Source organism: Leptodactylus fuscus, chromosome 2 (assembly GCF_031893055.1).
Source record: "Leptodactylus fuscus isolate aLepFus1 chromosome 2, aLepFus1.hap2, whole genome shotgun sequence".
NCBI classification, from domain to species: domain Eukaryota; kingdom Metazoa; phylum Chordata; class Amphibia; order Anura; family Leptodactylidae; genus Leptodactylus; species Leptodactylus fuscus.
In genome coordinates, this window is record NC_134266.1 from 148,026,887 (window position 1) to 148,039,123 (window position 12,237).

A 12,237-nucleotide genomic window follows, 5' to 3' on the forward strand; every position below is an offset into this window, starting at 1 on the left:
TGGTACTGTGTGCACACACACGTATCTAATCCTCCCCTGTGTGGTATTGTGTGAAGAGGTGCGTATCTAATCCTACGGCATGTGGAACTGTGTGTAGACGCGCGTATCTAATCCTACGGCATGTGGTACTGTGTGCAGACGCGTGTATCTAATCCTCCCTGTGTGGTACTGTGTGCTGAGACGTCTATGTAATTCTCTGGCTTGTGGTACTGTGTGCAGAGTCATGTATCTAATCCTCCAAAGTGTGGTACTGTGTGCAGACACACGTATCTAATCCTCCCCTGTGTGGTATTGTGTGAAGAGGCGCGTATCTAATCCTACGGCATGTGGAACTGTGTGTAGATGCACGTATATAATCCTACGGCATGTGGTACTGTGTGCAGATGTGCATATCTTATGCTCTGGTGTGTGGAACTATGTGCAGATGTGTGTATCCAATCCTTTGGCATGTGGTACTGTGTGCAGATGCATGTATCCAATCCCCCGGCGTGTGGTACTTTGTGCAGACGCGTGTATCTAATCCTTTGGCATGTGGAACTGTGTGCAGAAGCGCGTATTTAATCCTCTGGTTTGTGGGACTGTGTGCAGACGCGTGTATCTAATCCTCTGGCGTGTGATACTGTGTGCTGATCTGTGTATCTAATCCTCTGATGCATGTATCTCAGTTTGGATATCAGTGTTGGGTTGTGTATGTGGAGTGACCATGTGTATTGCAGTTGGAATATGAGTGAAAGACTTGCAGGTTTGCATTGGCTAAGGGGGGGGGGGGGCATTGTGTTTGGAATGCTGTATCTCAGCAACGGTACGTCCGAGCGAGTTGGAGTCTCGTCTTAAACCTTCCCGGATACCTGAAGTATCTCTGTACCAAATTTGGTGAAGATCGGTCCAGTCGTTTGGTTCGCATTAGAGCACAGACAGACAGACAGACAGACAGAAATTCATTTTTATAATATAGGGAGATATAGAGCAAGGGACAGAGGTCAAGAAGCATGATACTACTCGGATACACCTATAAGGTGAATGAAGCCACATGAGCCATAGCAAAGACTTTTAGTACTTTCAAAGGGAGATCCAAAATAGCTGTTCTCCAGAAGGCATAAAATTGGCTCTGTAGTGCAAATTGAATAGGGCATTTTTTGGTCTAAGATTTAGATGTGGAAGCTTAGACTAGTCTCAAAATGCCCCAGATTGGTATGTGGATTATAAATCCAGTGCATCAGTAGACCATCCAGTGTAAATTTATACTACCAATTAGATGATGCTAAATGGGGCATATTGTTGCCTGATAAAGGTTTTTTTCAAAACATTGCTGCTGTATTTTTACTTAAAGGGTTCGTTCACACAGGGACAGAGGGGGCGGATTTTGGCGTGGAATGCACGTCCTGATCCGCCCCCTCACAATGTTGGTCTATGGAGACCGCTAGCGATCTTTGAGCTCCGGCGTCAGCCCTACGGCAGCACCCTCCGGACTAGGCCCATTCATTTTGGGTCTACTCCGGAGCAGGAAGCCGTGACTGACAGTCGCGGCAGGTATATTTTGGTCCCGATTTTGCCGCGACTTTACCACGTCAAAATCAGGACCAAAATACACTATTCCGTGCCCGTGTGAACTAGGCCTCAGGGCTCGTTCACATCTGCACCCTGTATCCGTTCTGCAGGTTTCCGTTTCCTGCACAAAACAGAGGCAGGAGACGGAAACCTGCAGGACTCTTTCAAACCCATTCATTTGAATGGGTTTGAAAGATGTCCAGCCGTGAGCGGCGGTGAGCGTTTTATGCTCTCTTCCGCAAAACCGTTTTTTTTTAAATCGGACACAGAGTCGGACTCTGTAGTACTCTGTGTCCGATTTTAAAAAAAACGGTTTCGCGGCGGAGAGCATAAAACGCTCACCACCACTCACGGCCGGACCTGGTCTGACAGCTTTCTGAAAGCGGAGAACGGAAATCGAACGCTAGTGTGAACCTAGCGTAAGAGATTGTCCAATTTCTTTATTTTTTTTATACTTGGTCAGGGAAGGAAAATAAATAAATAAATAAATAAATAAATAAATAAATAAATATTCACCTGCTCCCAGGGCTCCAGTGTCTCCCAGCACAGTCCTGGCCTGCAGCTCCATTGGAAGTACCTGCTGCACATGACCACTGAAGCCATTAAGCAGCCTCAGCACAGGATCAGGGACATCAATCAGTGGTCTAATGAAAGGGACATGGGACATCACAGTTCCACAGGGATTTCCGGCAAAACAAGACAGTAGAGCTGCAGGAACAAACCACGCTGGGAGACACTGGAGCACCAGGGACAAGTGAGGTTTTCTTTTTTTTCACCTTTTTGTATTTAAGATTTGGGAAGTGTGGCCAGTTCTCTCTGGGTACATGTACCCATCAGTAGTGAGCTGCCTGAACACAGTTCTACATATCATTTCAGAATGGACACTGCACAGCAGCAAAAAAAAAAATTAACATTCATCTACTTCTACATCCTTCCGTCATTTTGGTGTGTCTGTCTTTCCATAAAGATTGTGACTTGTGATTCCCCCTCCATGTCCCCATTCCTTACCTCACAATGCTTTTTTATTGACATATGAAGCTTTTTCAGAATAATAGTGTAGTGTGTAGTGCAGTGGGTTCTTGCCTATTCTTTATATTGTGATCTTGTGTTACAAAATTATGTATACTGTACAGTCCTCCAGCCTGTACTGAATCTCAGTACACTGTATAGGGTATATACGTTTGCGGACTGTTAAAGCCATTTTCAATACAATTTTTTTTAAATAAAAATACAAATATTTTCAATACAAATAAAAAATAGTTTTAACATACCAAACGTGCTGTTTGTAACCACGTCAAATTCTGTAGTAGAAGCCTCCACTTCTACTACAGGAATACTAGGCACATTGTCTTCTTTCTTTACTCCTGCTCGAACCTGAGCCTAAAAAAATAAATACTGAAATGTTGATAAAAAGGTCACAACATTTTTTTGTTTTTTTTTCATCACTATGAAATTTTGCAGATTTACACTGATTTTACGTAGTTTTGCCCCAGTATGTTGGTCTATGTATTTCTACTAGATCTGCTGAATAGGTGAAAGTGGAAGAAAGTTTATGAAAAACATAAAATACAAAACCATTTAAAGCTAATCTTCATCCAAGCCCAAATGGCATTTTTCAAAAGCCTGAGAGGGGTGTTCATGAAATTTCAATGTGGTTCCATATAGGGTGGGATTCAGTATCCTGCTTACACCCTGAAAGACATGGGGGTAGAATGACCTGCTCCTACATTCCTGGCCACGCTGATCTACCTAATAGACTGAAGACACAACCCTTTCCTTCTGCACACTTCCTTCTACACACATATTCCTTTTTTCAATATATTGATGGCAAAGTCTCCCACTGATGAAGAAGCACATAGTCTTTGGGATCAGATGCTCATTAGATTTGTGATTTTGTATCACCCTGGTCTGACATTCTCCATCTTTACCTCCACTAAGTTTGAGAAACTAATTTTCCTTCCTGTGGCACCTGACTTTGTTTTTTAACTCTTATACAACCTTCTCTTCAGGCACTCCACAAAACAGACACTAGCATTCACATTACCCAATGGGAAAGGGATCTGACATAACAGTGACCAAGCTCTTACATGGGAAGAATATGCAAATCTGCCTTCCATGATGTAATTAGGAAGACAGTTGCTGCCTCATTGTTGCAAACCAATAGAGGGCGCTCACTGGAATGTGCAAGCCCGTCTTAAGACAGGATTCCAGTGAAACAACCCAATAATGGCTGCTCCCTTTAGCCTCATGCCCGACCTTCCAAGAGGCCTTTGTTTAGCAATGACGCTGGGATTAATACCAGGTATAGTCTCTCAATCGAGGACAGCTGTTTCAATCTGGTTGGATCTCATCAGCCCGATGTAGAGAGGACTATAACCTGGTATAGGTGAGAGGCTTAGACAGGGTTTGGGGGATATTGTCACTCCTTAGGGAGAGACCACCATATAGGTGTGTGGAGACTTGTTAAGCCTTTAGCACTCCACTTTGCAAGGAACTATGGGAAGAATATGCAAATCTGCCTTCCATGATGTAATTAGGAAGACAGTTGCTGCCTCATTGTTGCAAACCAATAGAGGGCGCTCACTGGAATGTGCAAGCCCGTCTTAAGACAGGATTCCAGTGAAACAACCCAATAATGGCTGCTCCCTTTAGCCTCATGCCCGACCTTCCAAGAGGCCTTTGTTTAGCAATGACGCTGGGATTAATACCAGGTATAGTCTCTCAATCGAGGACAGCTGTTTCGATCTGGTTGGATCTCATCAGCCCGATGTAGAGAGGACTATAACCTGGAAGGCAGATTTGCATATTCTTCCCATAGTTCCTTGCAAAGTGGAGTGCTAAAGGCTTAACAAGTCTCCACACACCTATATGGTGGTCTCTCCCTAAGGAGTGACAATATCCCCCAAACCCTGTCTAAGCCTCTCACCTATACCAGGTTATAGTCCTCTCTACATCGGGCTGATGAGATCCAACCAGATCGAAACAGCTGTCCTTGATTGAGAGACTATACCTGGTATTAATCCCAGCGTCACTGCTAAACAAAGGCCTCTTGGAAGGTCGGGCATGAGGCTAAAGGGAGCAGCCATTATTGGGTTGTTTCACTGGAATCCTGTCTTAAGACGGGCTTGCACATTCCAGTGAGCGCCCTCTATTGGTTTGCAACAATGAGGCAGCAACTGTCTTCCTAATTACATCATGGAAGGCAGATTTGCATATTCTTCCCATAGTTCCTTGCAAAGTGGAGTGCTAAAGGCTTAACAAGTCTCCACACACCTATATGGTGGTCTCTCCCTAAGGAGTGACAATATCCCCCAAGCTCTTACACAAACTCTACCCATTAGTCTCAGATCAGGGGTGGTGTTGCAATGGAGAATGAGGTTCCATGATCCATATCCAGTGGTCCTGTCTTGCCTTTCTGACAGACTGTAGATGACAATTTTCCCTAGACTCCTTCTTTTTTTCTTCTTTCTCCCTTCCCTGTGTTAGGATGGGGTCCCGCAGGTTTCCCTTCCAGCGCACAGCGCCACCTGTGGGTCAAACCAACTCTCGCCCTCGGCGTCGTGCAGTGGGATGTGTGGAGTCTAAGTCCAGCCTTCTGCCTACTGAGCATGCTCGGACCTTTTGGAGGCGCTCAGAGGCAGATGTGAACCTCACCTTATGTCTTCCAAATTGTGAGGTATTGAAACAAAGTGAAAGTATATTAGAAAATTGAATATTTTATATAGCTTCATTAACATAAAGCCAGAGAACCCATTTAACACTTCCACCAACATAGACTACTAAAGAAGAAACACCTCTATTTCTCCAAAATATTAACTGCTTCCCTGGATAAATTACTCAAAAGTGGGTAAGTCTAAGGCCCATTTAGTGAAGCGCAGCAGAAAAAAAACAGAGAAAGCAAATTGTGCTTTATTCAAGTTTTTGCTGTTTTTTTTTCTAATTTTTTTTCTACCCTATAATATAGCTATAGGGAAAACACTACAATTATACAGCTAATATTAACTTAAAAACACACTCGGTGAAAACACAGCTTTTGTATAACTTTTTTTTTCATAATGTGTGGATTAGATTTACAAAATCTCATTCACGTTGCTGGTATAGAACAGTAAAAGGCAGAATTGTTTTTGTCTTGTTTCCCCACAGGGGCGAAAAGCGATGCATTTCTGCAATGCTTCTTTGAGTACTAACACATGAGCCCAATATTACACAGTAAGCCTAGGCTCAACTCTGCGCCAGAGTCTCCCTTGGAAACTGCAGCGCAGAAACCACAAAAAATAGTCCAAGGTAAAAGTCCTGCATAGAGGAATTTTATCTCCGCTGGTTTCAGTTTTGAAATGGTGGGCACCCAATGGACACCTGTCAGACCCCATTATAGTTCATGCCATTTTAGTAGTCTGGCTCTCCATTGTCCCTAGCGAACCCGAATGGTGGAGAGCACAATGCCAGTGTGAACCTAGTATCATACTATACAAAATAGCTCTGAAAGTGTCCTACTTGAAAATGTGTTATGTGGGATTTCAGCATGACACTAAATAAGATCACTGAAAGGGGAAGTAAGCCTAAATTTCTCTGAAAAAGGGGATCACAGAAGTTGAATGTATTAAAAAGCACTGAATGCCTTTAGTGCTAGGTTCACACTAGTGTTCGGGTTTCTGTCCTTCGGGTCCACTTGGGAATCCGAAAGACAGAGACCCTATCCACTTAAAAAGAGGTTACACGCGGATTTGCAACGTTTTTAGACTGAAAACAGCAGAGAGAAAAGTCCTCCTTGCAGGACTTTTCTCTCCAACGATTTTAAGCGGAATCTGGGACGCAGTGAACCTAGTGTAAATGGTATAAAATTAAATATTAAACTTGCTGCAATCAATAAAAAGTCTATTTACAAATATGGATAACTAATGTCTTTCCATTCCACTAATATGAGTTAAGGGAATCTGTTACATTGTACATGCAATCCTACCTGCAAGCACCATGGGATCAAGGGAAGCTGTGCAAATCTACTCTATCTATCTATCTATCTATCTATCTATCTATCTATCTATCTATCTATCTATCTATCTCCTGCTCTATAACATGACACTTTAAAAAGCATAACAATACAATCACAAAGCAATCACAAAAATTCACAATAGTGTACAGTATAATTACCTCTTGACATGCTTTGTCCCAGTTCATGCGCAGAACGTAGACAACGAAAAATGAGGCTTGTAAAAACACTGAGAATATCATTCCAGACCACAGGCCTTTAAAAAATAAATTTGATATAGTGTCCTAAGAGAAATTTACTTTAACAAGATAAACATTGCAACATATATTTATGACCCAGACAGATCTGTGAAATATTTTTTTAATTATTATTTATTACTATTGTTTGGTGATGGTTTGTCCATTGGACAAACCACCACCAGATTTGGCTTCCGGTACCATCTTTATGCTGATGACACCCAATTATACACATCTTCCCGTGACATCACCCCTGCACTAATACAGAACACCAGCGACTGTCTTTCTGCTGTCTCAAATATCATGTCTTCACTCTATCTGAAACTAAATCTCTCTAAGGGCTCGTTCACACGTGAGCCCAGGGGAGGTTTTTGACAGCGGATTTCGCGTCAAAAACCTCCCCTTACAATGGTGGTCTATGCAGACCGCCAGGCTTCTTTTTTCCGCTAGCGGCGGGCTGCTGCTAGTGGAGAAAAGAGGCGACCTGCCCTATCTTCAGGCGGAAGCCACGCGGGTTGAGCCGCGCGGCTTCCGCCCTAGCAGCACCCTCCTATGTTGGCTCATTCATTTGAGCCGACAGCGGAGGGGAAAGCCGCTCGCCGTGTCTCTCTCGGTGTGAACTAGCCCTAAGACTGAACTACTTCTGTTTCCACCATCTAATAGATCTGTCCCTGATATATCCATTGCAGTCTCAGGCCTTACTATAACTCCTAGGCAGTATGCCCGCTGTCTCGGGGTCATGTTTGACGCAGACCTTACCTTCACCCCTCATATTGAATTATTCGCACGCTCATGTCACCTCCACCTCAAAAACATCTCCAGAATACGCCCTTTCCTTACCAGAGATACATTAAAGACACTTATTGTCTCTCTGATTCATTCTCGCCTTGACTACTGTAACTCCTTACTAATCGGTCTTCCCTTCACTAAACTCTCCCCTCTACAATCTATTCTGAATGCAGCGGCCAGGCTCATCTATCAGTCTAGACGCTACAGCAATGCCTTGGGTCTGTGCTGCCTATTCATTATAGAATAAAATATAAAGTTATCACCCTTATCCACAAGTCTCTCCATAATGCCACACCTCCCTACATTTCCTCCTTCATCTCTGTCTACCGCCCAACCCGTTTTCTCCGTTCACTCAATGACCTAACACTTACATCCTCTATTATCAGAACTTCCCATGCTCGTATACAAGATTTTTCCCGAGCTGCACCACTTTTCTGGAATGCTCTACCCCAGACAATCAGTTTAACTCCCAATTTCTACAGCTTCAAGCGCAAATTAAAGACATCTTTTCAGACAGGCCTATCACAATTCTTAATGTAAACCCTTCCGTACAGTCATTAGAATCCCCCAAATTTAACCCTCCTCTGTTCCAGCTCCCACATTTCCCCACGATATGATGTCATTTCAAACAGTATTACTTGGAAACAATTCCTCTTTAATTGATTCTTATAGTACAGAAATAGAAGTGCTTACCTACTACTCCTAGTTTCACTGCAAACATCAGTGAAATTCCTATGGGCAAACCCACAAGGTAATACCCAACAGCATTCATCACCGCACCAACCTTTTGCTTTCCAGATCCTCTAAGTATTCCAGCACAAGTGCCCTAAAAATGATCAATAACAGATAGTAAATTATAATAGCATACAAAGCTAAATTATATGAAAACCAATGAAACGCATTTTAGGGTACTTACAGCTATAGCATCACAAAGGTGAAATGGTGCAAAAATGAGCATCAGATGAGAAACTAGAGTGACAATTTCCCTGCAGGAAAAAATAAAGAGAAATATCAATATCTATAAACCAAAATGTATTATTGATATAGTGCACTGACGAAAGATGTGGCAAAGCCTCTCAATAATTGTGGCACACAAGAGGTCCCATGTAATAGAAGCGACTGGAAAGGGGCCACAGTACCCTTCCCCAAGTACAGGCTGTGTGTGTGCAAGAGGAGGGAATGGGGGGTGCAGGCTATATGTGAGCAAGAAGGGTATATGGGAGTGCCAGCTGTGTGTGAGCAAGAGGGGTTCAGGCTCTGTGGGGGTGGGCACTGTGAGCACATAATACTGTGTGGAGGCCAATAGTGAGCACATAATACTGTGTGGAGGCCACTGTGAGCTTATAATACTGTGTGGGGCCACTATGAGCACATAATACTGTGTGTGGGCCACAGTGGAGCATATAATACTGTGTGGGGGCCACTGTGGAGCATATAATACTGTCCCAGTATTGTTTCCATGTTGGGCGCTGCTCACTCATCGTATTCTTAATAACTGCAGTTGTAGGTACTAAAGCTGTACCCCTTTCAAGTATCTGACATATTGCCTCAACGTCTGGAACCACCACTATCAAGAATTTGTTCTAGGAAGGAGGTTGGGGGCCCCAGACAAAATTTTGTACCCGGCCCACAAGACTTTAGTTATGCCACTGTTCACCAGGACTGTTTAACAGTCTGCATTCAAGATGTAAATAATAAACCAAATTCAGAGCAGCATATGGATCTATACATTGTCTGAAAGACAGGCTTTATTCACACACAAGCATATTCTTTGTTGCAATATAGTAAACACCACTGCAATGCACTTCTGTTCTAAAACATGCACTTTTTGTGGTGTTCAAACAGCATGTCTATCTCCCTTCACACCCAGTGTCAAAATACCACTACTCAGCAAAGTGATCATTGGATTAATTAAAAAAAAAATAGAAATAACATTTTTACCTACCTGTCTGAAGTGAAAATATAAGCAACCACATCTTTTAGCCCAGCAAGCAAACTACCAGTCAGAACAGAACAGAACACTAAAACAGGAAAGGAAATCATTAATATATAAAATAACTGATATATTACAAAATATCTATTACAAATGACACCTGAACTCCATATTATGATATGTTAATGGTTACAGCATCTGCTGTGTAGGGGGAAATCAATGCTTCATGACTGGGAGTAACTGATATTGATGACATATCCTAGGATTCAGCAACCATTTTAACATGGTGTATACAATACAAAAACTGTAACCAATTAATTATTTGATTACATTTACATTTCTATGTAGTCACTGGTTTTTGGTTGGTTTTTTTTTGTTTGTTTTGCAAATACAATCGATCCTTCTCTGGCGGATACAACTTTCAATTGAACACAGAAATTAGAGTGGTCTGCAGTAAGTCTACTTTGTGGGGTTTCCCCTTATACAGGTCGATCTTTTAGTTGAGGAAATCTAAATCTTCCCAGCCTTGTTCAAATGAACAAACATATTATACTTTTGCTTCAAGGTACAAAAAGTGCTGCCCACTGACTACGTTAGCTCACTAGTAGAGCTGAGCGAACACTGTTCGGATCAGCCGATCCGAACAGCACGCACCCATAGAAATGAATGGAAGTACCTGTGACGCTGACTTTGCTGGCGGCCGGCGTCACAGGTGCTTCCATTAATTTCTATGGGTGCGTGCTGTTCGGATCAGCTGATCCGAACAGTGTTCGCTCATCTCTAATTCACTAGCCTAGACACTAGGACATCACACATTATATTTTCCCCCTAGTGCCTCCTCCCCTCAAACCATGTTCCATGATCCTGCCTGGAGCACCACTCTGTGGTGTCCTATGCCAGGTAGATATCCCTGAGTGGTGCCAGGGATCACTGACCACATATCAAACCAGAGGGAAAATATATTAATGCCAGGTATAAGTTAGGCAGGATACAACAAGACCAGATACCAAATATATCAGAGTTGGTCACACTGTATTAGATATGCTAAGAATATGCAAATCTGTCTCCCAAGATGTAAACAGGGAGACAGTGCCTCTGTTATGCTGCCCTCTATTGGGAAGCACCCTGAACATCATGCCCGACTTTCCCAGAAGCCTTTGCTGCATGATGCGGGGTTATAACCAAATCAGTTTCTCAGCTACGGACGGCACCGTTTTTGTCTGGTTGGACTTCATCAGCGCAGCCTAGAGAGAACTGATTTGGTAGAAGTGAGAGGCTGAGAGACCATAGAGGGCAGCATAACAGAGGCACTGTCTCCTTGTTTACATCTTGGGAGACAGATTTGCATATTCTTCACATGTTCCCTTGCAGTGGAGCAACTATGGCTGTATAAGTCTCCACACACCTGAAAAGGAGTGACATTATCCCCATAATTTAAATATGCTAAGATATTTTGCAAAAATATACAAATTTTAGTGTATTTTATGATTTCTCTTAGCCATGCCCTGCCCTTTCAGGGATGTAGATACATATCCAATGAAAAAAGACAACTTGAGGCTGAGGCAGAAAGGCTGCATTTTTTGTTGCAGATTTTACTGTGGTTTTTTTTGTTTTGTTTTTTTTTAGCCAAAACAAGGTTTGGAATTAGCAGAAGGGAGAAGTATAAGAAACTTTTTGAAGCCACTCTTGGCTTTGGCTTAAAAAACAAATGCAGCTTTTGTGAGACTTATGGCCTCAACCTGAAACAACATTTTTTTTTTAACATTAGTAAATGCAGATCCAGTATATATTCTTTGAATACAAACTAAACTTGAATATCAGTAAATGACTGAAATATTGGTATCTGCAGAAAAGTAATAGATACATTTCACTCTTACCTATGCATAAAAGAGAAACTCTACAAGATCTTTTGGCTTGCTCCACATCACCAGCACCTAGCGCATTTCCTATCCTTACACTTGCAGCCACACTGAATCCAACAGAAATCTGAGGAGAAAAAAAAATTGTAAACTCCAATTTTGCCTTAAACAATCAGTTTCTAGGAGGAAAAATATCCAACATATTTTTAATGACAGAAATATAAAAAAAAAGTTGCATATCTATAATGCCTGTAGTCTGCAGCCGCCAATGTAATTCATCTCCAAGCAGGAATGATCACCAAAGTTCATGGCTTCCACTATACAGTTTAGATACCTTCAGTTTCATAGTGGATTTTCTAGTGTTCTGAATGACACTACCAGCCACTTTTTTAAAAAAAAAATTGGGGTCCCTGGATTTTTTATTTTTTTACGTAGATTGTGAGCCCCACATAGAGCTCACAATGTAAATTTTTTTTCCCTATCAGTATGTCTTTGGAATATGGGATGGAAATCCATGCAAACACAGGAAAAACATACAAACTCCTTGCAGATGGTTTTATGCCCTTGGCGGGATTTGAACACCAGGACTCCAGCACTGCAAGGCTGCAGTGCTAACCACTGAGCCACCATGTGGCCCCAGGGTCCCTGGATTTCTTATGACTACCCTAATCTGGAGTCTAGCAGTCTGGTTTGGTTCATAATATTGTCAAAGAACCAAGCCTAATTGTGATTAACCAGGGTGAAATATATGATTAACCCAATGTTCTAACCTGTTAATAGAGTCCAGGATATCTCACCAGGCTTTACACAGACAAGCCCAACTGAGAGATCCATAAAGGACTACTAATGGGTAGAGAAGGAGACAGGCTACAGCCCCAAGCAAGG

At 42.3% G+C, this 12,237-nt stretch overlaps 1 protein-coding gene across 1 annotated transcript in view; it reads right to left on the reverse strand.

Moving 5' to 3' along the window:
• Positions 1 to 12,237, reverse strand: part of LOC142195270 (multidrug and toxin extrusion protein 2-like) — a 44,510-nt gene that overhangs the window by 2,805 nt on the left and 29,468 nt on the right. Inside the window, exons 11-16 of the mRNA XM_075264899.1 lie at positions 11,371 to 11,479; positions 9,506 to 9,581; positions 8,477 to 8,546; positions 8,254 to 8,386; positions 6,697 to 6,791; positions 2,820 to 2,928 (exon numbers count right to left, since the gene is read on the reverse strand). Coding sequence (XP_075121000.1) covers positions 2,820 to 2,928; positions 6,697 to 6,791; positions 8,254 to 8,386; positions 8,477 to 8,546; positions 9,506 to 9,581; positions 11,371 to 11,479 — 592 coding nt within the window. The remainder of the gene's footprint in view (positions 1 to 2,819; positions 2,929 to 6,696; positions 6,792 to 8,253; positions 8,387 to 8,476; positions 8,547 to 9,505; positions 9,582 to 11,370; positions 11,480 to 12,237) is intronic.